The 26,151-nt window shown below is 37.2% G+C and overlaps 1 protein-coding gene across 1 annotated transcript in view; it reads left to right on the plus strand.

The window, feature by feature from the left end:
- The window catches only part of LOC309386916 (ectonucleotide pyrophosphatase/phosphodiesterase family member 1-like), a 48,669-nt gene that overhangs the window by 13,278 nt on the left and 9,240 nt on the right, over positions 1 to 26,151 (plus strand). The window contains exons 4-20 of the mRNA XM_081942856.1: positions 329 to 454; positions 2,214 to 2,274; positions 3,909 to 4,006; positions 4,604 to 4,683; positions 5,191 to 5,310; positions 9,832 to 9,941; positions 11,500 to 11,565; positions 12,645 to 12,717; positions 14,236 to 14,344; positions 14,913 to 15,044; positions 18,868 to 18,899; positions 20,297 to 20,424; positions 21,251 to 21,320; positions 24,005 to 24,092; positions 24,615 to 24,790; positions 25,444 to 25,489; positions 25,595 to 25,749. Coding sequence (XP_081798982.1) covers positions 329 to 454; positions 2,214 to 2,274; positions 3,909 to 4,006; positions 4,604 to 4,683; positions 5,191 to 5,310; positions 9,832 to 9,941; positions 11,500 to 11,565; positions 12,645 to 12,717; positions 14,236 to 14,344; positions 14,913 to 15,044; positions 18,868 to 18,899; positions 20,297 to 20,424; positions 21,251 to 21,320; positions 24,005 to 24,092; positions 24,615 to 24,790; positions 25,444 to 25,489; positions 25,595 to 25,749 — 1,670 coding nt within the window. The remainder of the gene's footprint in view (positions 1 to 328; positions 455 to 2,213; positions 2,275 to 3,908; positions 4,007 to 4,603; positions 4,684 to 5,190; positions 5,311 to 9,831; positions 9,942 to 11,499; positions 11,566 to 12,644; positions 12,718 to 14,235; positions 14,345 to 14,912; positions 15,045 to 18,867; positions 18,900 to 20,296; positions 20,425 to 21,250; positions 21,321 to 24,004; positions 24,093 to 24,614; positions 24,791 to 25,443; positions 25,490 to 25,594; positions 25,750 to 26,151) is intronic.

A 26,151-nucleotide genomic window follows, 5' to 3' on the forward strand; every position in this document is an offset into this window, starting at 1 on the left:
CTATGAATTCCAGGTCTCTACTCAATGTTTAAAATATTGAGAGAGTGCATGGATTGGGAAGTAGGAGATATATATTAAGTAGGAATATTGGGAATTTAAATTGGTTGAATAACTTAAATGATGGCATTAGGTCTTCTCCCAGACTGGTGGCTTTACCCACGAGATCCTTGCTCAATATTTCCTTGAGTTCAGAAAGTACAAAAAGAAAACTTCCCTTTTTTGTTTGTAGCCCTGTAATAATTTGTAGCCTTGTAATAATTTGACATGCAGTTCCAGTTTTTATCCAGCCCAGACATGTTTCATTTCAAATAGTATCTCTCTGTTACAGTTCAGATATGGACCTGCACCAAATTTAGATGTGGTGAGAAGAACCGGCCAGAATATCATTGTTCCTGCTCGGATGATTGTGTGAAAAATAATAATTGTTGTGTCAATTACGACTCTGTTTGCCAAGGTAAAACTCCATGTTTGCTCCAATAGGAGCAGTGCACTGGACTGTTTATTCTACTTCTTCAAGGGTTTTGAGTTAGTTTCTGGATCAAGAAGTATGATTTAAAAGACTGCTTTAAACATTTTTTTTCTAAAGAAAACACAGGCCAGTGTATATTCAAACTCAGAATCTACTGAAATTATTGGGATAGGTTGGTTATAGTGTGACCAAAAACTGGCTGATTTCAATGGGAGCTGAGTTAACTGGGATCTTATTTTATGTGCCATAGCAAGCATTTGGTTTTTAAGCTAAACTGACTTCATATATAGTAACTATCTGCTCTGATAGCTCATACATAGTAAGCTTGTCCTCCGATGAAGTGTTTTTTTTAATCAGGGCAACCTGGTCTACCCAAATATGGGACAGAACATACTGCTTCTGCTTGTCTTCTGACGGTTGCGCAATTTGGGGTTGGCTAGTCTAGAGAAAACAAGGACTAGGGGAACATGATAGCAGTATTCCTGTATTTGAGGAGCTGCCACAAAAAGGAGGGGGGTCAACTTATTTTCCAAAGCACTAAAGGGACAGGATAAGAAACAATAGATGAAAACTAATCAAGGAGAGAAGGAACCAGGAAGGAAGGAGAAACTTCTTAACAGTGAGAGCAATTAACCAATGGAACAACTTGCCCTCATAAATGGTGGGTGCTTCTCAAGGATTTGTGCATTCTCCGTGGGATATCAATTTGTCATTTGACATTCACCCTAAGTCCAGAAGTTATCCTAAATCTTCAGTCCAAAGCTCATTTAATCAAAGGGATTGTTTAAATCATTTTCATGGTCTTGACCTTTCTTTCTAAGGACACAGCAAGCTTCAGTGTAGTCAGCTATGCTCCCGTTCTTTCCTAGCAGAGGAGGAGGAAGGAGAAGCATTTGAATGGGAGCATCAGATGTGGAATTTTGGAAATGGGAGCTGAGTCCTTTCTCATCTCATGTTTGCTGTCTTGTATCTCATCCTCCAGTTAGTTTTCTCATGTTCTGTCTCAGATCGGAACTGGGCTAAGGAAAAGATAGTGGCTTGGCAGCATTTTTCTATTAGAGGGTCAGTGGGTGGAGTAAATTCTAAAGACTGCACCTGTTGAGCATTTCTGCATTAACAAGCAATATAGATCATCAATTTGAGATGATCATTTTAAATGTTATAACTTTTTCTTTAAAAAAAATTGTACAAATGGCTACACCTAATGACCAGTGGTGAAATTCAATTTTTTTTTACTACCGGTTCTGTGGGCATGGCTTGGTGGGCATGTCAGGGGAAGGATAATGCAAAATCTGCATTCCCACCCCACTCCAGGGGAAGGATACTGCAAAATCCCCATTACCTCCCCACTCCTGGGGGAAGAATACTGCAAAATCTGCATTCCCACCCCACTCTGGGGCCAGCCAGAGGTGATATTTGCCGGTTCTCCAAACTACTCAAAATTTCCGCTACTGGTTCTCCAGAACCTGTCAGAACCTGCTGAATTTCACCCCTGCTAATGACCTTTCTAATTGTAGATGTCATCTGTAACTATAGTGATATCAAAGAGATCCAAGAATAACTTTAGAGCTGCTTGTGATTAAAGAAAAAAGACTTGGAAATCTCATGATATATGTAAAATTAATAGGAGGTTAAGAAATAAAATAAATGTAATATTTTTCTAATTACCAAATTAATAAGTTATCAAATAAGTTTCATTCTTTTTGAAAACAAAATAATGTAATCAACTTTTTTTTTTTAAAAGGAATGACAAGTTGGCTTGAAGAGAAATGCGAAGACATCCGTGAAAACCAGTGTCCAGAAGGGTAAGAAAATTCAAGGTGGATTTTGCAACTTTCTAAAAATCAGGGGAGAGAAGACGTGGTGTCAAAATGTCTCTTGTAAGAACCTTGATGAAAAATAGTTCATCCCAAAACTATTTTTTTTAAAAAAATCATTTAAAAATATGAATGTTAATATTTATTTCTATTCACTGGTGGTCATCACTTAATGGCCACCCATTCAACAATTGTTTGAACTTATGATGGTGCTGAACAAGTGGTACATACGTATAACCAGTCCTCAAAAGTTCAGCATCGTGACACTCATGTGATTGCAATCCAGGCACTTGGCCACCAACTCACAATTGTGACATTGCGGGATCCTGTGGTCACATGATTGGTCTTTGCTACTTCCATTGCCAGCTTCCCACAAGCAAAGACAATGGGAAAACCAGGGTGTTGCAAACGTGACCATGTGATGATATCACACTTCACAATGTCATATGATCCACTTAATAATGGTAACTGGCAGTGCCAGAATTGCTGCCACTAAATGATGCAGTCACGTGATACCACACTTTGTGACCATGTTGCTTAGTGATGGAAATTCCAGTCCCAGTTACCGTTGTTACCCAAGGACTACCTGCCCTTGCCTGATTTACCTCCATGTACATGGGTGATATCCCATGTATCTAGGGATATCATGGGTGATATCCCATGTATCTAGGGATATCACCTTGCCAACAAAAGTGTGTATAGTCAAGGCTATAGTTTGCCCAGTTGCAATGTATGGCTATGAAAGTTGGACCATAAGGAAGGCTGAGCGCCAAAGAATTGAGACCTTTGAACTATGGTGCTAGTGAAGACTCCTGCGAGTCCCTTGGACTGCAAGGCGATCAAACCAGTCAGACCTAGAGGAGATCAACCCTGACTGCTCTTTAGAAGGCCAGATCCTGAAGATGAAATTCAAATACTTTGGCCACCTAATGAGAAGGAAGGACTCACTGGAGAAGAGTCCAATGCTGGGAACGATTGAAGGCAAAAGAAGAAGGGGACAACAGCGAATGAGGTGGCTGGATGGAGTCACTGAAGTGATGTGAGATTAAATGAACTCCTGGGGATGGTAGAGGACAGGAAGGCCTGGAGGAATGTTGTCCATGGGGTCGCGATGGGTCAGACACGATTTCATGACTAACAACAATAACAACAACAAATCTATATAAGCCCTATTTGCGTGTGCACTAATTCACATTATATTTTTCATCCCCATAATTGCTACTTTAGCTTCTCCTTTCCTCACTGTCATGTTTGTGGGAAAGTTCTGGGTGAAAGATATTTGGCATACATAAAGAAACTTACTTCCTCCCTCTCAGGTAGAATGTTGTGTACATTGGCAAAGCCTATATTACTGTAGCTTTCCCAGCTTAGTGTTATAAAAAATGTGGCTCTTATCTCCTGCAGCTCTCATTGTTATGGCAGCTGGGGTTCAGGTTTTAGTGGGCATCAGGCTAAAGACAGCTGATGTAGATGAATAGCGAGTTTTGATGTGGTTTTCCTTTCTTTCTTCTGCTACACACTTATGGTCACATGCAGGAAGAAGCCTTTAATCTATAGCATGTAGAAAATAAATAAATAATGATCAGGTGCTTACCTTAACTGTCCTAATTTTTCCAACTCAGATTTACAAAACCTCCAGTGTTACTATTTTCTTTGGATGGATTCCGAGCAGAATATTTGCAAACTTGGGGCAAACTTCTTCCTGTTATTAGCAAATTAAGTGAGTACTTACTGTATCCGAGCAATAGCAAGCAGAGATAAATATAAAGGGGGAGGGGGAAGGATTAAGTGGTGTTCCCTTTCATAACTTCATATCCTTTGTAAACTCCAAATAAGACTTGGATGTTTAATGGGCAACAGTGATTTAAGACCCAAGAATGAGCTTACTGGAGTCCTGCTTTTTTTTAACTGTTACAACTGTGTAATGATTACATTTCCAGATATGGAAATTTAGATATTCTAAAGAATGATTATGAGCAAGGGGATGCTGGAGGAAGAAGACACTTTAATATATTTGAAACCTATTTATTTTGGAAGACTGACAAAGAAGAACAAGAAATATTTTCCATGTGCAATTTAGTGATATAGTAATTCAATCTAAGTTCTCTATTTGAAACTTCTAACAGTATCTAAAATGTGTGAAGGCAATCAGAATGATGGGCATTTTGCATTTCATTTGGAACAGTGTCATAATATTTATTTTTGCTGCTGCAAAAAAACATATAGAAAATGCCATATTATTCTAAATCATTCTGAATATTTGATCTGAAAAAGTGCATTACTTATAAACTTGGAATTGTATTTTTTTCCTTGACAGGAAAATGTGGAACATATACTCGCAGTCTAAGGCCAGTATATCCATCAAAAACATTTCCTAATCATTACAGCATTGCTACGGTAAGAATATGTTGTTCTTGCTTTCTCTTTGAAGGCATATCAGAGTTGTAAAAATTATATTTCATTACATTAGGAGAAATAACTAAGGAGTAACTTCCATAATTTTCTCCCATCTTAATTCCATGTTTCCAGTGTAGATACCATCATGTCCCAGTATTTGTTTGCCTGACATGTTCTTTGTGCCTTTTTTCATTCTAAACCCAATCTTGTCTCTTTAAATTGTGATTAAGCCTTAATATTTTAACTTTTCTTGGGCCTTGCAATTGCCCCACATGAAATAAAAAATGTCTAAAACTTTCCAAACTACTGTGCGGGAAGATTAACAAAGACATGGAGAGTTTCTTTTAGCAAACTTCGTTTAAAATCCATTATTATAATACTAAGCTGGAGGGAATCAAACTTGATGGATCTCCAAGTGTTACTGTCTTCTACTGTGTACAGCTTGAGGTCTCCAACTGTTGCTATAACATCATTGTTGATGCATATCAATTCAAATCTTACTTCCAGGGTCTGTATCCAGAATCCCACGGTCTAGTGGATAACAAAATGTATGATCCAGAGAGAAATGCTACTTTCACACTCAAAAGTGCTGAGAAGTTTAATCCACAGTGGTACCAAGGACAACCAGTAAGTATCAATTCTGAATACAATGTTTTATTAATGATCAAAAAATACTTAATGCAGCTCACATTCTACTATATTGTACCTTTTGTAATGACTCACAGACCAATCTCATAACAGCTCACTTGATAAAATACCCGGGAAGCACCAATTCCTTTTATGTGCAGTTGCTGTTATCGGATCAGTCCGATATACCCTGTTTTCCCCAAAATAAGACCTCCCTGGATAATAAGCCCCATCAGGCTTTTGAGCGCATGCGCTAATATAAGCCCTCCCCTGAAAAGAAGCCCTCCGCGAAAATATTGCAACACAGCAGCAGCCATGAGGTGACCACGCTTGCCGCCACCTCAAAAATAATAAGACCTCCCTGAAAATAAGGCCAAATGCTTACTCCGGAGCCCTAAAATAAGACCCTATCTTATTTTCAGGGAAACACAGTAGTCTCTTTGAATGTAGCTATACTGTCTGCAAAATTGGGCAGACTTTGACTGCACACTGATAACAGGCCACAAATTGTTAAATATTATCTTCTCTTCTCTCCTCTCCTTTTTAATGCTTCTTATTGTCTCTTTTTAATGGTGTGTAATCTATATGCCTGTTGATGCTGATTTGTCTAAATGCCAACCTTCCAGGAATTCCATAACATTTTTGGATTTAGTTTAGTCTAGGATGCTCACAATTTCCCTGTTGAGATAATAGTTAAGCCTGTCAATGTGTTACGAAATTAAGGAGTTTTCACTGTGTTTTCTGACTGCTAATTGGTGTTCATGAGTGCACTCTGCTAGCCTTCTGCCTGTTTGTTCTACAAGAGAAAGTCATTGTGTAGTTTTATTGCATGAAGAAGCAACATGAGCTGCGTGGGACTAACTATGGGAAACATGAGAAATGAGGGAAAGAGAAAGTTAAAGATAAAACCCAGGCTATCTGCCTCTTCCACAGATAAATAGTAACATAATAATGATAAATATAGCAAGGGAAGAAAAAAGGAAGTTGAAATAAAAAATGAGGTATTTAGTAATGTATACCTCAGGTGGGACTTGGCCTTGATGAAGTTTCACGTTTTCTGAAAGAAAGAAGTTGCAGAGCTGTTTCTCAAATTTCTGCTTCTCCTGTTGCTCCAGCTATGGAAAGTTTGAGATATCTTGGGGGGGGGGGTGAGAATTGATTTAGGGAATGCAGAAAAATCAGAAAATCATGATGGTCTGTTTCCTCCTTGGGAAGCATTTGCTGGACTTTGATTTGTTAGAACCGTAGAAAGTAGCTTCCCATTTCGTCAAGTCTAGATTCAGCCCAATTCATTTCAAATCACAATGTTTAATCATGTTAACATAGATGTGATCAGAGAAAATGGAGCCGCAAGGTTAATGAGCAGAAATTGGCGGAGTGAGTTTCATCCACTGATGGATTTAGAATTGAAAAATGGGGACAGGGCTAATAACAGATCCATCTATTGTTCTTCCCTTCCATGGAAACTTTGAAAAGAAATGATCAGGCTAAGACAATAGGCTAAGCTGAGATTATTGTGGAGATATTTCCAGTTCAGTGTACAGAATGGAAAACATTGAAGGGTTCATGAAGGAGAGACAATGCACTAGACATAAATGCTGTTGGAGATGTAGGGTTAAGATCAGGGGTGGGTTTCAGAAACTTTAGCAAGGGGTTCTCTGCCCGATTGCTGGATGGGCATGCCCATGTTGGGCATCAGTGGCCTAGTCAGCATCCTGCACCATGGCGGGGGGAGGGGTTTCCCTCTCCAGGCGAAAACTGCCTCCCCAGTTTTCCAAACTTCCAGTAGGCCCATTTTTCGCCTCCCCAAGCGTCCGCACGTGCCCTGCACTTACCTGCATCCAAAACAGGCTGCGTGAGGACTCCTGGGAGGGGCAGGGTGGACGGGGCCAGCCTGGAGTGGGATTTGGGGGTTCTCCAAACTGCACAGAATCTTAGCTTGCAAACCCCCAGCAGCCACCCCTGGTTAAGATGGTCTTTTTTTTCTTTGAAAAATGGGAGACAATAAGGTGTTTGACATGGGGTACTTATGTGTATGAAAAACACTGGTCAGCACAATCATTTACTGGAGTTCAAATAAACTACAAGGTTAAGATCAGAAATTCAGACCATAAAAAGGGCAAAAGCCGCAATTGATTTTACGGTGTATGCTGCATTGATTACATAGAACTCTACAAATTTTATCTACATAATTTTAAATACAATAGATGCAATATTTATAATATGATATCTCAAAGAACCCAAAATTATATCTCCAGTTGAGAGAATTTCAAGTGGTGGGTATTTTTCTTTTTCCTTCTTTCATTGATTTGCATAACACAAGGCTTTGACAGACGAAAAGCAGGTTTTCCTTTCGGTTGTGCTGATTGTTTTGATGAAAGGTTTTGAAACATGAAAGGTTTTTTTTTAATCTTGCTATCTCATTTGTTCTGTACTTGTCCTCCCTGCTTTTTACTCCTCAATTGTGTTTGTGTAACGGGCCACACTTGCAGTTTGGTTCATCCTGTCCTGGCACTTTGATGTATTTTTATTCTCAGGATACTGAATACATACACAAATTGCGATACTTTTATTTTACTTAAAAAAAAATATTGTATTTATAGTCTGTCTTTATTATTTTTATAAATAACTCAAGGAAGAGAACACACACAATATTTTCCCCACAACAACAACCCTTGTCCTGGGAGGGTGTCTGGCTCAAAGGCATCCAGCCAGTTTTCATGCCTGAGGTAGGACTAGAACTCACAGTCTCCTGGTTTCTAGGCCAGCACCATAATCTAGAGCTAACAGAAACTCCTTCCTACACTGCAAGATAAATGGCAAAGTCTTTTAGTTGTTTTTACTAATACAAAAGCCTATTTTTTCTTTCATGTTGTTCCCACAGTCTTAAAGAAAAATGTACGATTGCTTTGTATTATATTATACGAGCTTTCTTCATGTGTTCCAATTCTTCCTAATAATTAATGGAAATGTGATAAATTATTCCTCATTATTTCTGCAATGTGCTGGTATAGCTGTTATTCTTGGTACTGTTATTGCAAGATTGCTGTTATTATCCTAAAATCTTATTTATACGATACGATACAATACAATACAATACAATACAATACAAGAGTTGGAAGGAACCTTGGAGGTCTTCTAGTCCAGCCCCCTGCCTAGGCAGGAAACAGACAAATGGCTATCCAACAATGGTTTCGCTGTGTTCATGAAGCCTCTCAGTTGTTGTTTTTCTCAAAGCTTTTGCAGCTCTCAAGTAGAAAAAGAGATAGTGACTTAGATGAAAACAGGAAAGGAGAGAAACATTAGACAAGGGGATCAAAGTATTGAGGCAAAGAAGGGAGAAGAAGAAATGAGAGGTATTAAAGTAAGACAGCTGGAAAATGGAAGGTAGATAGGAAGAAAGAAGAGAAGACAAACTGATTGGATAAGAGTGGAGAAATGTGGCAAGGGTATTAAGCATTCTGCAAGCTAGTGTGGATTGACAGATATATTGGTGATGTCTGGCCAGATAGCTTGTGCAGGAGAAGGAAGCCATCTTAAATTTATAGTGGATGAATTTGCCATAGTCCTTTGAAACAGAACAAAGGAAGGAGGAAAGGACAATGTTTGTTTGTTTTTCAAAACTTATTAAATCTCTAAAAATATATAAAATACAAAAAAGGAGAAAAAAGAAGTTAAGGAAAGTGGTAACAACAACAAACAAACAAACAGAAATAAGGAATGCAAGAAACAGCAATAATTACAAAAAGCTGTAGAAAAAAGTAACGTCTCATTTTCTTCCATGCGGGTAAAAATGTATAAATTAATGACACTTTGAACTAGAATGCACCATATTAAACAATACCTCAGTTATAAACATATTCAACCATCAAAACCCAAGTTAAAATCTCATTTGTGTTAGTTTCAATCAAAACAAAATTACCAAGTAGAAACAAAGCTAGATAAAATCTTTTCTTTAACCAAGTCAGTCAATTTCACCCTGTCTGGCAACTTTATTAATTTCACCATCCATTTATTTTTTGAAAAGGGCATCATGACCTTCAGGAGACAAGGCTGAAATGAAGCAGCTCTTTGTAAATACAAGATCAAGAGTGCTCAATGCAATAAGGTATAGAATAGAAAAGGCTTGATCAGAGGACTGTGGAAATATTGAGTTATTCTCCAAGATTATATAAATAAATAAAGCATATATCTCTTGCTAAAAGAAATAAAATTGCAGAGCTTGTGACAGACTCAGAAGAGGCACTATCATAAACATAGACAGCTTCTCATCATCTTAGCCTTGGAAAATAAATTGCTATAAACATAAGCAATCAATGAAAGATTCCATGGAAGAGTGGTATAAGGTTAGGGGCAAATTGTATTCCTTTTGACTGCAACCTAGAAGGGTTGGGTGAGTGGGTGGAAACTGGCAAGCAAAAATCCATGTACTTCTTTTAAAGCAGCAAATTATTTTCTAAATACTGTTCAGAAAGCAAAGAATTCACAATTACAAGGGTTTTTAAAAATCTTTTTCTACAGATTTGGCTGACTGCAATGTATCAGGGACTAAAATCTGCTTCGTTTTTCTGGCCTGGTTCAGATGTTGATGTCAATGGAAGTTTTCCAAACTTTTACAAATTATACAATAGGTGAGAATTTGTGAATGGAGGGACATCATGAAATAAGTTCTAAAAAGTTAAATCTTTGAAATGTGGCAGGATTTTTTTGAAATAGTTTTCCTTTTTTTAAAAAAAAGTTATTGCTCTGGTACAACCTCTCTTCTCTTCCACTGCTATTTTAAATATTATCGATTACTTAGGTTAAGTTGGTTGATAAGTTAAAAACCTGCTTCAGAGAAAATCTATGGATACATTTTAAGCACATAATAAATTCTTCAGTCATTCTCTCAGTCATTAGCATATCATTTTCATGTTTATTATCTTATGGATTCTATTTATTTAATTGTTCTATTGGGAACCCCCACATTCTGTGGGATTGCATGCTTTTTTGATTTTGATATTATGGCAATTATCAGTTGCTTGGTTTATTTTGTGATGCACTTGCTATTTTTTTTTCCACAAAGATTCTAAGATGCTAATTATTGCTGACAAACTAAGATGTGTTAATTGGCTTAACAACATATATATTACACAACATGCTGAAAGGCTCTGTAAGAATTCTGAATTTGTGATTCTTTCCAAATGTCCTTCTTACAAGTACAAGTCTGAGTTTGTTTTGTAGGTGGTAAGGGAAAAACAGAGGCGGTTAGCTTTATGGTGTGTTGATCGATTGATTATTTTCAACCACATAGATAAATTTTCTCCATTATCTGTCACTAACCTGGATTTTCAGGTTTTCTGATATTCCACCCGCTATCTGAATCCACATTATTCCTTACATATTAAAAAAAGAAAAAGAAAAAAGACAACTTTTATTGATTCCAGATGTTCCAGTAAAGAAGGACATACTTTTTATGATTCATTTATTTTAACCTCATTAATAGTTTCACCAGAATTAACTTTGTATTTGCTTGTAAAGCTACAGGCATTCATACAGCTGTAATTATAGACTGTCTCTAAAATTATATCTGTGTGCTTGTTGTCCTAAATATGCATTTCCAAGCACGTCTCTGAAAATGCTAAACAGATATTTCTGCAGTTAAAAAGCCCTTGTTTTATAAAATTTTGATCTTTTAAAATATTCTGAATATTTTCATAATAATCGAATTAGTTTTCAAAGATATACATGAAAATATTTCTTCTAATCAAAAATAGTAGGCAAAGAAAGCCTTAATTAGCTAACCATGCTATGGCAAATATATTCTTATTCTTTTCTGAATGGTAGCTTTATTTTAAACCAACCATGGCTTATTCTTTTCTGAATCTCTTAGCTAAAAGCTGCAGGGTACAATATTCAGATGATCAGAGAGTTACTGCCATCTAGTACCTGTCCACATTTTTCCAGTGGCAGATGTGGTAGCTCCAAATGAATTGTCTCGGTTAATTTGGGGATTCATAAAACTTGCCTGGTTTCAAAGTACCTAAGTAATAATTGTTACAACATTCAAATCCTGATCTATAATGACCTATTTTCTGGATTTTTAGAATATGCTGGATCTTTATGTTCAGATTTAATAAATCAATGATAGCTGCCCTCAGCCAAATGTCACATGTAAGTTTCTGTGTTTTGTTGACATTTTCTTTTTAGATCAATACCATTTGAAGAAAGAGTAATCACATTTCTTAGATGGCTCCAATTACCAGAAGAAGAAAGGCAAGTAAATTGCCATCTCAAAGCAATGTATGAAATAACTGAAAGGCAAATAGTAACTGGTGTTGAATCGGTACTATTTGGCTTGTCTTGTGGATGTTGTGAAGTTTGCGTCAAAAAATATATTAAAGGGCTCATCAAAGTTTATACTGTAACAGTATGAATATGGAGTAATATAATACACCATGATTACTTCATGTTAATAGTTCAGTTTGGTGAAAAGAGTGTCTATTATTCCCATTTATCTGTTAGCCTGGACAGAATGTCATATAGCATGATGTCATAATTCAACTGTAATTGCAGTGGAAATTTTATCTATTGAATCTGAAATCTGTTGAATTAAAGTCCTTTAAACTGAGGTTTCACTATAAGTAACATTTTCACAGTGCTTTTACCTGTTCAGAATGCTTCATGTGCATACTTTAAATCCTTGTATCACTCATACATGCTGTATTTTAATATACTGATATTATTTTTATTATTTGGTTAATTTTGGTTAAAACAGCCTTTGGGGCTGGTTGGTAGCTCAACAGCTTGAGTCCTAACCAAGGACCTAGGAACTGTTAAGATAACGTTGGAGGATATAAGCTATTCCGAGTAAGGTGGGTTTTTTGTAAAATCAAAATGTTCAAGTCCGATAAATTTAGAATTTTCAAATAATGAGTTAGCCCTTTAGGTATTGCTCCAAGGGCTCCAACTACAATTGGGACAACAGACAATTTCTTTTTCCACAGTCGCTTAACTTCAATTTGCAAGTCCCGGTACTTTGAATTATTATTATTATTGTTGTTATTATTGTTGCTACTGCTACTACTACTATTCAAATTGTGGGCTGAGTTTGAGAGAGTAGGATTTGATTAAGGCCGTTTAGTGAGAGGTTACTTGACTCAGGACCCTTGCTGGTCCTCATGCTTTATCCTCATATGTTATCTATATGTATACTATAATATACATTTTTATATCAACCACCCCAAGATTTGTTATTAATGCAGTTGTTTCTAATGAAATCTATGAATTTAAATATTTTCACTCTTCTCTTAATTTATATGTAAAATATTAAATTTTAATGCTGTTTGATATAGACCACACTTTTACACTCTGTATTTAGAAGAACCAGATTCCTCCGGACACAGCTATGGGCCAATCAGCAGTGAAGTAAGTAACTGGACACTCTAATGGCATTTCTTTTAAATTAAGTTCCATAGTAGATTAAGGATAAGATCATTTTTAAAAATCTAATTAAAGGGCAATTTAATCCCATCCCATTTAAAATAAAACTCCGTTTAATTACGGTATTCATATATTATAAAAATGATGCACAGCTCTATAATATGATGACATATAAAAATTGAAACCAACTGTGAAAGATCTTGATGCAGAATACATTGAATGGAGATCACAGAAAAGGTCATTAAACATAATTATTAAAGAAGATTTCAGATTTACAATCGTATTAAACAATTAGACTCAGACATCCAAAGACATTAACACGGACAGGATTAAAAGTTAAGAAGTGTTTAAAAAAGTAAGTGACCCAAATAGATAACAGAGGATTTTATATATATATGTCTATCCCTAAATATGGAGGAAAAAATTGTTGAACATACAGCTGCATGCAGAATTCTTTACATATTTAGATCCTGGGTTAGAAAAGGATTATTGAAGATCATCACTGTGAGAACTCCCCCCCCCCCCCACTTTCTTTTCCTTAGACTAGGCATCTGCTGTTTAAAAATATGAAAACTGATTTCTTCTGCTTTGAACCTGCCTGGTTACTTATATCAACTGAAATTTGGCTATCTAGCATGTGAAAATGGCTTTCTCTTGTGGTCCCCAGGCTAGGGAGAGTGCTTGGCTATCACTTTTCTAATAGTTAGGAAGGAAAATGATAAAACACACCCCTTTCCCCAAACTTATAATTGCTAATTGAATTGTTTCTAATGACATTGATTTTAATTTTGCTTTCATTGTTTTTATTCCTATATTTTATCATTTGTATTTTTAATCACCGTAAGCTGCCATGGGCATTGTATAGGTAGAAAAGTTGTTAATAAATGACGAATAATAATAACATCTGTTTCTTGTCACATGGGTTAGAAAAGCAACTGTTTTGGGGTAGGGTACCCTACTTTTTAGACATTCTTGCTCCTTCTTTTTATCTCTTGCTTTTGTGATACTCCTCTTGGTTAAGTGTTCTGGAAATTTGGAGTGTTTTCTACAATATCTGGGTAGTCTGCAAGGCTTTGTTTCTTTAGTTTTATTATGGAAGACTCTTTGTATCTCTTAATTCAGGGTGACTGAACAGCAATCCTGCCTAGCTCAGCTACGCAGTCAAAGAATGATCATTGCTGGACTTCTTAGACAGGGGTCTATATCGCAATTAATTTTATATTAATATTTAGCCATCATGAAGGATATCTAACTGATCTGCTGCTGCTGATGGAAAGTATCAGCCAGCTATGTTGCTCCAATAAAGAGCTCTCCAAACTATATCAAGCAGAATTAAAGGTTGCAGAGTGAGGGAAGCTAATGGAAAACCAATTCCTACTGTACATTGCTGACAGATGCATTCTCATTGGCAGCAGAATATTTATGAGGAACCACCATTTTGGGAGGAGGTGACAAATGTGGCTTAACTTATTTATTTTGTCTCTCTTCACTTTTAATTTGCAGGTCATTCTTGCATTAGAGAGAGTAGACAAAGTGGTTGGGTTGTTGATGGATGGGCTTAAGCAAATGAACCTTCACAACTGCATTAATATTATTCTTATTTCTGACCATGGTAAGTTTGTAAAAACATAGATTTTAGGATACATAAAACATTTTTGAATTGTCTTTTGAACTATTGTTTTTAAAGAAAAGTAGTCTGGCAATATAAAAAAAACTTCTAAATAAATGTAAACTAGTTTAGGAGCAAATTTTCATGAATTCACTACTGGACTTCATTCTAACCCATCTAGATTATTGATTACAGAAATTATAATCATAGTTTAACTGAAGCCATATGCCAAACCAACAATGCTTAGTGCAAGTGGAGCCCCATGTATAAATGCTGGGTCATAAAAAGGTCATAATTCCCCACCCATGATTTTGGATGTTCATTATTTATAAAGACCGCTTGTTTAAGTGAGTTCTAAACAAGTAACTTTTGTCCAGTCATTGGGACTTGCATATAAAGAAGTTGGAAACAATAGAAAAAGTCGAAATAATTTATATTCATTTATATGAACAAATAAGTCTTAGACCTAATTTCTTGCTGGTAATTATACCCCAGAGCTATTTTTTCTCAGTGCAAAATAAAATATGCCCATATTTATCATGAGCATAAAACTTTATATTTTTCTTGCAAGGAATGGAAGAAGCTAACTGCCAAAAAACAGTCTACTTGGATGCATATTTGGGCAATGTTAAAGACTTGTTTGTGGTACCTGGCCCTGCAGCTCGCTTAAGACCCCAAAATTCTCCAGATGAGTATTTCTCTTGTATGTAACTACTAGACCAATTTGAATTATTTGCTTGTTTTATATTATTGTTTTAGTGCGTGAATATTGGTCTTATATGAATCTGTGGGATCAAATTAAATGCTTGCATTTGCTGGTTGAACTTTTCCAGATAACCGGATTCGCAGAAGTGAGGCTAGCCAATTCTCTCCTGTTTTGGAGATCTTTTAAAATAATTTAGCTACATATATTTTTTCGTGGGGGGACTGCATATGTTATCTTTCTTCCAGAATTCCACCCTTTATTTGCACCTGGAAAAAAAGTCATGTGTTTATATTTTTAAAGAACAATGGGAAAAATTAAAAGACTCCTTTCTATCAGTATTCATCAGGCATTGCCTGCTATTCTCACACTGTGTCTCTTGGATGCAAACTCACAGGGATGCCATGGGATGTTTAAATTTTTTTGTGACATCCGTTTCTGAAACTGAGTTTTGATATTTAAACCTATGGTGCTGTAGTTTTTTTTTTAATTTAAGTTTTTTAAATTTTTAAATGTATATAAATATCAGATAACATGAATAATATTGTTTCTAGGTATTAATTTTGATACCAAATAATAATATTAAAATTGACAATTTTGATAACCTTGCATTAATCATACTCACCCCTTTCTAATAACATTATATATCATATAAAATAGTCATCTTTCAACTTCTTATCCTTTCATCTGCCTGCTTATTTTAACATACTATTAAAATACTATACTGTTTTAATATACTAAATATTAATACTAATATTTAGTATATCCTCCTTTCTAATTTCTACATCTATTTCATGTCTTAATAACACCAATCTTATGTTAAAAAGTATTCTATTTCTATCCTTCCTCTCTTATCCATTTTAATTATATTAATTACATTGATCATACTCATATCATTATGAATATGCAATTAAAGTTGTTAACATTATAATATTTGCTCCACCTTGTATTTAATCCCTCATCATTTAATTGTTTTATATTATATTATATTACTCAATGCTAATAATCATGGTAAAAAAAATTACTGAGACACTAAAGGTTTTACGATATAAACTTTTGAAAACTTTGACATAGACCTCCTGATGAAAACTGTAATACTGAACATCTCTTAGGATCACAAATCAAATACAAAATATTGTAATTATGATTTGCCAATATAATAGGTATTGATAGCTGATCTTTGTCTTGAGCGAAGCAAGAGGTTTAAAGGCAGGATTTGAATGTCAGGTACCAGATTCCCACATTTTTTTACTACCAGTAGGCAAAACTTCCAAGTGGTTGGGCATTTGCAGTGAAATAGTCTTCCAGAGAACTAACTAATCAATTGATATCTGAAATCTTTTCAATACATATCTACAGTCATATTCTTTGAAATAATATCTTTAAAAAATGACAATTGCTGCTTGTTGACTTTATATAGACCAGTGACGGTTAACCTTTTTGTCATCGTGTGCCGAAAGCCAGCCTGCATGCATGCCCGCACCCATAATGCAATGTGCGCGCAACACCCCCCTGTGCCCCCTGCAAGTCCATGTGACATCCCCGGGCTCCCCCGCCCCTCCTTGCAGCCTCCTAGCCCAAAAATGGGTCATGGGCGGGCACCACTCCCCCGTGCCCTGTTTTGGACCTAATAGGTTTAGGTTTAGGTTTATTAAATTTATAGACCACCCCCTCTCCCCGCAGGGACTCGGGGCGGTGTACAGACCGTTCATATATAAAAACAACAAAACATGACATAAAACACCAGCCAGAACAACGCAAACATACCGTCTATATATATAACCCAAACTAATTAAATAATTTAAACAATTCTAAAACCAATTTAAAACCCCAAAATTTAAAATTTAAAAAGCCATCCAGGAAGGTCAGTAGTGAGTGTTACTTGTAATTACAATTAGGCCAGGCCGGCTAGTCGAAACAGGTGGGTCTTGAGTTTCTTACGGAAGGAACGGAGGTCCAAGGTAGTTCTAATATCGGGGGGGAGGTCGTTCCAGAGGGTTGGGCCCATCACAGAGAAGGCCCTACTCCTAGGCACTGCCCGCCCGCACTGCTTAGCGGAAGGTACCCGGAGGAGTCCCTCTCTGTGAGAGCGGATTGGTCGCAGGGATGTGTGGGGTAGAATGCGATCCCGCAGGTAACTAGGTCCCGAGCCATGGAGCGCTTTAAAGATGACAATCAGCACCTTGAAACGCACCCGAAAAGCCACAGGCAGCCAGTGCAGCTCGCGCAGGAACAGTGTTACATGGGAGTACCTAGTACTCCCCATAATAGCCCGCGCGGCTGCATTCTGAACCAGCTGGAGCCTTCGGGTGCATCTCAAGGGGAGCCCCATGTAGAGAGCATTGCAGTAATCAAGACGGGAAGTCACCAGGGCCTGAGTGACTGTGCGAAGGGCATCCCGCTCTAGTAGGGGGCGCAATTGGTGCACCAGGCGAACCTGGTGGAACGCCCCCCCTAGCCACGGCTGTCACATGATCATCTAGCGCCAGCCGGGAATCTAGGAGGATGCCCAAATTGCGTGCCCTATCCACCGGGGGCAGTTGTTAATAGACCTACCTGCAGCCTCCTGGGCCCAAAAACGGGCCATGGGGTGTGTGTGCCAAACACCCCCGTTCTCCCCCTGCCCTCTGGGTATGTGCATGCGACCCACCTGCTCCCCTCCCCACATGGGCGGTTGAATTGAGCTTGGGCGACGGCTCATGTGCCTGCAGAAAGGGCTCTGCGTGCCACCTGTGGCACCCGTGATATAGGTTCGTCATCATGGATATAGACACTTCAGGGAAAATTACATATTTGTCTGTAATTTAGAACATGCATCTACTCTTATTTGCTTTTACCTAGTGCAAGTCTGGATCTGGGATCATTATGTGTAGGCAAACCAGTCTGGAAGAGGCCGTCAGTATTGAATAACTTAGCAAAGAATGTTTTGCCCTTTAATTCCACATTATAATATAGTTTACCTTATTATTATTTTAACAATTACATTGATCATTCAGAAATCTCTTGAGCTTATGAATGTTGAATATTAATTCAGCTATTAATTCAACATGGGGCAATTTTCAGAAAACTACTTTAGCATTATCTATACTAGTGATGGTGAACCTATGGCACGCGTTCCACAGGTGGCATGTGGAGCCATTTGTCAGGGCACGCGAGGTGAGTTCACCCTTTTTTAAAGCTATTTTTCGCCCTCCCCAGGTTCCAGAGGCTTTATAGGTGGCTTCCGGTTTGCTCGGAGGGTCGTTTTGAGCGCTCCAAAGGCATCAGGGAAGCCTCCGGACAGTCCCTGAAGCCTTCGGAGCGCTCAAAACGACCGGTTTGCTCGGAGGATCGTTTTGAGCGCTCCAAAGGCTTCAGGGACTGTCTGGAAGCTTCACTGACGCCTCCGGAGGGCGTCTGGGGGGGGCAGGGGAGGCTGTTTTCGCCCTCCCCAGGCTCCTATAAAGCCTCTGGAGCCTGGGGAGGGCGCAAAAAGCATGTGAAAACAGGAGGGGTCGCGCCTGTAGTGTGCACATGCGCACTGGGGGTCGCGCATTGCATTATGGGTGCAGCACGCCCGCACACGACCCCCTGCGCTCCCCCCACTTATGGCACGCGAGCCAAAAAGGTTCGCCATCGCTGATCTATACTAATCTGTTACATCCTTGTGTTCTGCCGTATGGTAAAGAATTATTTCTAATAGCTGCAGCAGAGAAGAATATTTTAATTAGCTGATAAACAAGATGAAATGTGATGTAGTATTTCAGCTACCACTACTTAGTTGGATGTTCTTTATTTTTCTTTTAACTTATAGGTAACTAATTATCTCATCTAACTCTTCTAGTTGATTATGAAGGCCTTGTCAGAAACCTTACAGTAAGTACTAACATCTTCTCCAAGTCATGACTCTTATTTTATTTTATTGATTAAATTTAATATCTAATGTATTGCCCAACCCAGCAAATTACATTAGCCCCATCATTTATATAATTAGTCAAGCCATTCAGATCTAATATACCTTCCCTCTTTCAGACATATCAAGATATGGGGGTTGCATTCCCTTGGTATATTATTATATTGCTGTAATTGTGTTTGTTTCTTCTGAGATAGAAAGAAAAAAATAAATAGAATCAGTATTCGGTACAAAAAGTAATTCTAGATAGGACCATCATTTTAAGTGATAATGTGATTTGGTTTGTCTTAGTGTGATTTTTAAATCTAGAAATTGTGGTTGATAAGTCATAATTTTGAATATTACTTTTGAATACAAAAATACCTGTGGATTCCAGAATAGCTATAGTACAGTAATAAAAATAGCATTAGCAGAAATACCTTAAAAATATTACGGGGCCAAAATTTTGCAAGATCCCCAAAGCCTGCAATTTTTTTTTCAATGTCATGTGAGATTTTGAATTAGAATGTCCAATTTAATGAGATTTTGGGAAATACCAGATGTTTTTCAGCTTTCTTTCATGACATTACAGAAAGTTTCAGAGAAAAATCAGTGAAAAGTTTTGAGGTTCCTGTCCCATTGCATAGGCTGTTACAATATAAGCAGTACCTGAAGAGCTCAGATAATAATAACTTGCACTTCAAATCAAGTTAAAACAAGCTATGAACTTTGTCTTTTACGCTTCATTTGACTTAAAATGTTGTCCTATAAGAATACAGGCCCAGATGATGTAACCTTGAAAGAGAGACAGGATAAAATATAAATGCATTTGTAAACAGCTGCAAAAAAATTGAACTATGCTTCTTTATAATTTTTTTCTTAGTTATTCATTGCACTTACTAATTTCCTTTCTTTCCTTTCTAATATTTGTATTGTTTTTATCTTGTTAAAAATCTCTTCAATAAAAATTATATTTAAAAAAAGGTAAAGGCCCAGCATGTTTATTTAGGCAAGATGTGCATGCAGGTTTCAGATGCTTAATATGGAAGGAGAAATTGATTATTTACTATGGCTGTCATTTTGTATTTTAATAAATGTTTGCTTATAGTTAATTGTGCTTTAACAATGTCATTTATGTATTACCTCCTTCTTGTGAGCCGTTTGTTGGAAAAATAGAAAGTATAATCTTAATAAACATAAGTAAATTTATCTCTAATCAGAAAAGAAGAATGTCATTGCTGATTTCTCTACCTGTTAAATCTGGTTGGAGTACTGTCCAAAGCAGATTTGTGAGGGTGGATTACAACAAGGCAGAGAAAAAAGAGCAAGATATTTTGCATTGTGTTGGATATGACCATCTACTGTGGTTTCTACATTGCAGTGTTTGGTCCCAGAGCAGCATTTCAAGGCGTACCTGAAGCAGATGCTTCCTAAACGATTTCACTATGCCAATAATAAACGGATTGAATCTGTACATTTTTATATGGACCAGCAGTGGCAGCTTGCCCGGTAAGCTCTTGTTTTAATTCATATTTATTTTATTTAAGTGAGAGCAAATTATTTCTGTTGCTGCCTTATCTTACACTTCTAGCTTGCAGTTCATTCCATAAGAGCAACATTGGCACATATTACCTTGCTGACGTTATGCCAGGGGCCCATATGGGCTCAACTTTCCACCTTTATCAAGCATTACAGACTGGCTTCTACTCACTTAGAATTGCAACTTTTGGAACAGTTGTCCTCTTCTTAGGAAGAGGACAACTTCTCATGGGAATCGGGTTCTCCTTCAGCTTGTTATCTGTGAACAACAGAGACCACAATGAAGAAGAACTAGTTATTTAACTTAACTGAAGTTATTTGGGTGATCATCTGTGAATTCAGACAATCTTCTGTCCTACCTTGTTTGACTTCAGGTGACTTTACTTTATTTGCAGTGTCGGTCTTAGAAACCGAAGAGGTTTAACAAAAGTTCTACCTAGTAGCAAGGGGGGTATATATGGTATGAAGGGTGGGACAGAACATCTGCCAAACAATTAAGTAAGCTCCAAAATCTTCCAACTAGGAACTACTGTATGTGTGGTTGGATAGATAACCACTCAGAGAAATACACAGGTCAATAACTGGTTCTTAAAAGAGTTTGGTATGAATGTCACCAAGGATAAAAAAACTAGTAAACAGACCTAAGAAAGAACATTCTATAATCAGGAGCAAAGATGAGAATAGGCTTACATTATGTCAAGAAGACTCAATGTGGAAAAGAAAGGCCAAGAAGATATTTTGTTTTAATTGATCATGTCAGGCTTATTTGTTGCGGAGTAATCCCTGTGTTTTGCAGGATACCATCTGAGCTCAAATATTGCACTGGTGGATTTCATGGATCAGACAATGTATTTGCAAACATGCAGGTAAAGAACATTATTCCAAACTTTTTAATGAACCTAGGCTGCTTTTGGGTTCTTGAACCAGGGATTCTATTTTTAGATTTCAGATTTTTCTCGGGCCGAACTTACTTTTATTTCTTTCAATATCCCACAGGATTCTTACTTAGCAAGAGGCCACATATTCTCTTTCCTCTCCTTTCCTCCAACCTTTCAAGGGACTTTCCTTCCTCAAGAAAGGAAAACCAAGCCCCTTTCAATAGATCTTTGCTTGGGAGCTGCCTATGGACTTACAGTAACTTCATACTTTACAAAACAGCAGTTTAAAACAATAATGAGTTGAAATGAGTCTTATAATCCATCCAATCTAGAGGTGGGTTGCCAATTTTTTTACTACCAGTTCGGGCTCGTGTGTACCTGACACTTCTACACAGAAGCGTCTGGGCGGGTGGGCAGATCCTCTCACTGCTGCTATTACTAGTTCAGCTGATCCGAACCAGCAAAAACCCACCTCTGAGCCAATCCAACCCCCTGCTCTGTGGAGAAATGTACTAAACTATCCCCGGCAGGTGGCCATTCTGCCAGTGTTTAAAACCTTCACTCTTACTATCAGAAAATTCTTTTTAATATTCAGTCTGCTTTCCTTTGCTGAGGTATAAAAAGGGAATTAAGTTCTTCAGGCCTTAAATATATATAAATAACAGAGAATATTCGGCCCGGTTTAGTGAACGGGGAAAAAGGCCCGATACATCATGCAATGCTGCTGTGAGGATGTAGTTTGACACCCCTGGTTTAGTGATTAAGGTACCGGGCTAGGAAGTGGGAGACTCTGAGTTCTAGTCCCACTTTAACCTGAAAGCCAGCTGGGCGACTTTGGCCCAGTCACTTTCTCTCAGCCCAACCCACCTCACAATGTTGTTGTGGGAAAAATAGGAGGAAGAAGGTATGTTGGATGTGTAAAAAGAACAAAGGCATGATACAACTAAATGAATTAAATATATATATATATATATATACTCTTCTTTGAATCCAGTACTATTGCTTGACAATTTAGTAGCCATCAAAGGTATAAGTTCACACTTAGAGTCAGGAAGGGCTCAAAACTTACATTATTTTTATTTGCTTTGTTATTTTATATCTGTTGGGTTGTGGCCCAGCAGCGGCCGGCTGAGCTGTTGGTGGGCTCTGACAGCTCAAACCATTATGGGACTGCTCTGGAGGATGAGGAAGACTCTGTAGGGTGTTTGGAGTCAGAGCAGGAACTAGAGAGGCCTGTTGGCCACCAGGTGGCATCTTAATCAGGGAGCAGTGAAGAGGAACAGAGGGAGGTTGTCCCTGATGTGCACTTGCGTAGAGCTGAGAGGAGAAGGGAGCAGCTGTGGAGAAGACGTCATAGAAGGAAGTAGGGACAGTTGGCTAAGGTTGTGGCCCCTCCCAAAGAGTTTATAGGTGGAGCGATGGGAGGGGAATCTTTGCAGGAAACAACAGTCCATTTTACTAGCCGTTGAGAAAGCATTTCGTAAGTCTAATCTTGGTTTCTTGAAGATAGCGTTCTAGGCTCCTAGCCAAGGGGTGGTTTTATCTCTGTAATTAGTTGTGGCAGACAGCCAAGCCTGTATCTGCATATTCATTAGAATCACATTAGAATCACAACAGGAACATGTTGACTTTAATATTTTTATGCTATAAGCTGCCCCAAGTTGTTTAACATGAGATGAGTGGCAAATAAATGTCATAAAAAATAAATTTTACTAATTTTGGTGTGTTAATCTCAAGACTATCAGTACTTGCTCACTTTAAGAAAATGAAAACAGAGTTGCAATATTTAATTTCTCTTAAATTGAAAGACCTGCTCCTTTGTGTGAGCAGCCAATGAGATATCGTGGGATGAAATAATTCAGTAGCTGATACCAAATTTGTGAGTTTCATAATCTATTCTTGTTTAAGTTTGAAACATCATTGTGTTGCTGAACGAATCAGCTTGTAGCCAGATTGTAAGCTTCTTCATTTTGTAGTGATGCTATCTTTTGAGCAGCTGTGATGAAATGTAAAAGTATAATGTTTGGGGAAAAGTGGCTAAATAGCTTTGCTGGGAGAACTTAGCTGTTTTATAATACTGAAAGAGAAAATATGCAAATCTTTGCAGTAGAATATTTACAGTAGTTGAGGGGAAAAAACTCCAGATGTTTTCAGGAGAAAATAAGGGGGGGGGGAAATCCAAGAGTTGATGAACTTCATTACTTGGAATGAAACTGCTTGCAGCTCACTGTAATTTGTCTTAGCGCAGATGTATTCTAAATGCTGACAGAAAATGAAAGCAGTTAACTTACAATTCCACTAACATTTGCACAGAAATATGTATGATTTGGTACATATTCTAATTGTTCAAAGAAATAAAAGTAGCTCTGGTTGAGTATAGACCATTATGGAAATTATTGTGGAAATCTGCTGTCAGCTATGCTATATCAAACTTTGCTTTTATCTGGATTTCCTGTGCGACTTTTCTTTTAGCATAAATATATTAAGAGGGAAGTCAGCTGTCTTTTAAAGATAGATTTAATCTATCTGAATTCTTCTGAAAGCAAGAATTCAGCAATTTTCCAGGTAAAGACCAACTGGATATTCCAATTTCAACCAAAGTCACTTGGATGAGTTAAGCGGCTATAGAAATCGAACAAGTAAAGTAAATAAATGTGTTGTTTTTGTTGTAGGCACTCTTTATTGGATTTGGACCTGGATTCAAGTTTCAAACAGAAGTTGATCCATTTGAAAATATTGAAGTCTACAATTTAATGTGTGGTATGATAAATTGGCTCCCCCCGCCCCACCCCACGTCTTCAATTCAAAACATTTCTGAGAAATATTTACCATGCATCTAGAATGATAGCACTTACCTTGGTTATGTTTATTATACTAAAAAGCTGAAAGATTATTTCTGATGTTAGTGCCAATGCCAGTTTTCAGTAACATTAGAAATGGAATTTGGTCTTTATCTAATTTCTATTTCCCTTAAAAACCTTCTCTTTTGATTCTTCAAAATTTCCCTCTTTAGGATATTCCTCTAGTTTTGATCCATATGTTGAATTCCTCCCGTTAATTTTTATATTATGTTTTAATAACAGTTATTTTTAATTAAGATTTCTTATTTATTTTTATACTTTTATGGAATAACTGTCATGACTGTTATGTGCTATAAAGTTTAGCACATAGATAGGTAGTGACTGTCTATATCCATAGCATGTTTATTGTAAGAATTATGTTTAAACGGCAATGTAAAGCACATCTTCAACATCCTTGACACGGTTTTCTCAACTATTTTAGATCTTCTTGATTTAACACCAGCCCCTAACAATGGAACACATGGAAGCCTCAATCACCTTCTGAAGACAGTCAATTATATTCCCAAACATCCCAAAGAAGAAAGCAGCCCTTCTACATGCCCTTCAGTGGGGCAACGGGCTTCCAGTGATGGTCATAGCTGCTCGTGTAAATCTTTGGTATGGACTTAAAGAAAGAACAATTGCTCTTCAGGGATAGCAATTAGAATTTTTGGTGATATTTAATTAAAAACCCTTCCATTTTCATGATTGTGTATAAGGACAAACTTTGATACAATTCATTTAAGATTCTGTCTGTCTGTCTGTCTGTCTGTCTCATCTATCTATCTCAATCATCTATCTTAATCATATCTATCTATCTATCTATCTATCTATCTATCTATCTATCTATCTATCTATCATCTATCTATCATCTATCTATCATCTATCTAATCTTATTTTTACTAAGAACTCAAGATGGCCCCCAAAAAACAACAAACTTGTAAGGTGAGTTGAGCTGAGAGAGAGAGTGACTGATGCAAGGAACCCAACTGGCTTTCATGGCTATGGCAGGACTAGAACTCACACTCTCCCGTGTGTGTGTGTGTGTGTGTGTGTGTGTGTGTAATTTCATCTCATATATCTATATCTCTACATCCACATCATTTATATGCCTTCCATCTCACTATCCAAAGCAACTCAATATCATCATTCTGTCAGTTAATCAATCGTCGTAATTTACTATAGATATTTTTTAATATGATTTTTTATTTGTTTCTTCTGTCTGATGCTGCATAAAAATGACTTCATCTTTCGCTTTCCTTTACATGTAGGGCTTGCCACTGATTCAGCCACAGGTAGATCTTACTACTTCAGAAAGTAAGCATTATAACTGCTTTTAGAAATGGATAACTTAAGCAGAAAAGATTGACTGGGAAGTTACTGTAGAATAGCAGACGCAGTTTGCCTTTTTACCTTCTGTAGTAAAGAAGATAGAAAAATACAACCTGCCATTTGGGAGGCCTCGTGTACTCCAGAAGAAGCAGAAGTTTTGCCTCCTCCATAATCATCGCTATGTCAGTGGATTTAGCCAGAACATCAAGATGCCTTTGTGGAGTAGCTATTCTGTTAATAAGCATGTAAGTATGTGGGTAATTCAGCTTTCATTTGAAGAAAAAAGACATAAAGCATCAAGTAGCAGGAAAAAAACCAATGTGGCAAGCCAAATGTGGGCTTCATTTAAGTGGGGAACAAAGACTATGGTAATAAATCATTTTTAAATAGTGCATGTTTTCAGCAACCGTTTAAATAAAATACAAGAAACATATGTAGCTTGCCTGCTGAATTTTTTTCTGGTGTTTTTTTTTTCTTTTCTTTTTCTCCTTACCAACTATGACCACATGTTTGCATGTATTTCTGCAGCAAAAGTATAAGATAAGCATATTCTTCTCTCTAAAACCAGCTGCTTCTTCACAGATGTTCTGCAGAATATTTTTGTTCTAAATTTGCATCCTCCTGCCAAATCAGGACCATTATTTATC

This window comes from Natrix helvetica, assembly GCF_964273705.1.
Source record: "Natrix helvetica genome assembly, chromosome: 2".
In the NCBI taxonomy this organism is placed as follows: Eukaryota; Metazoa; Chordata; class Lepidosauria; order Squamata; family Natricidae; genus Natrix; species Natrix helvetica.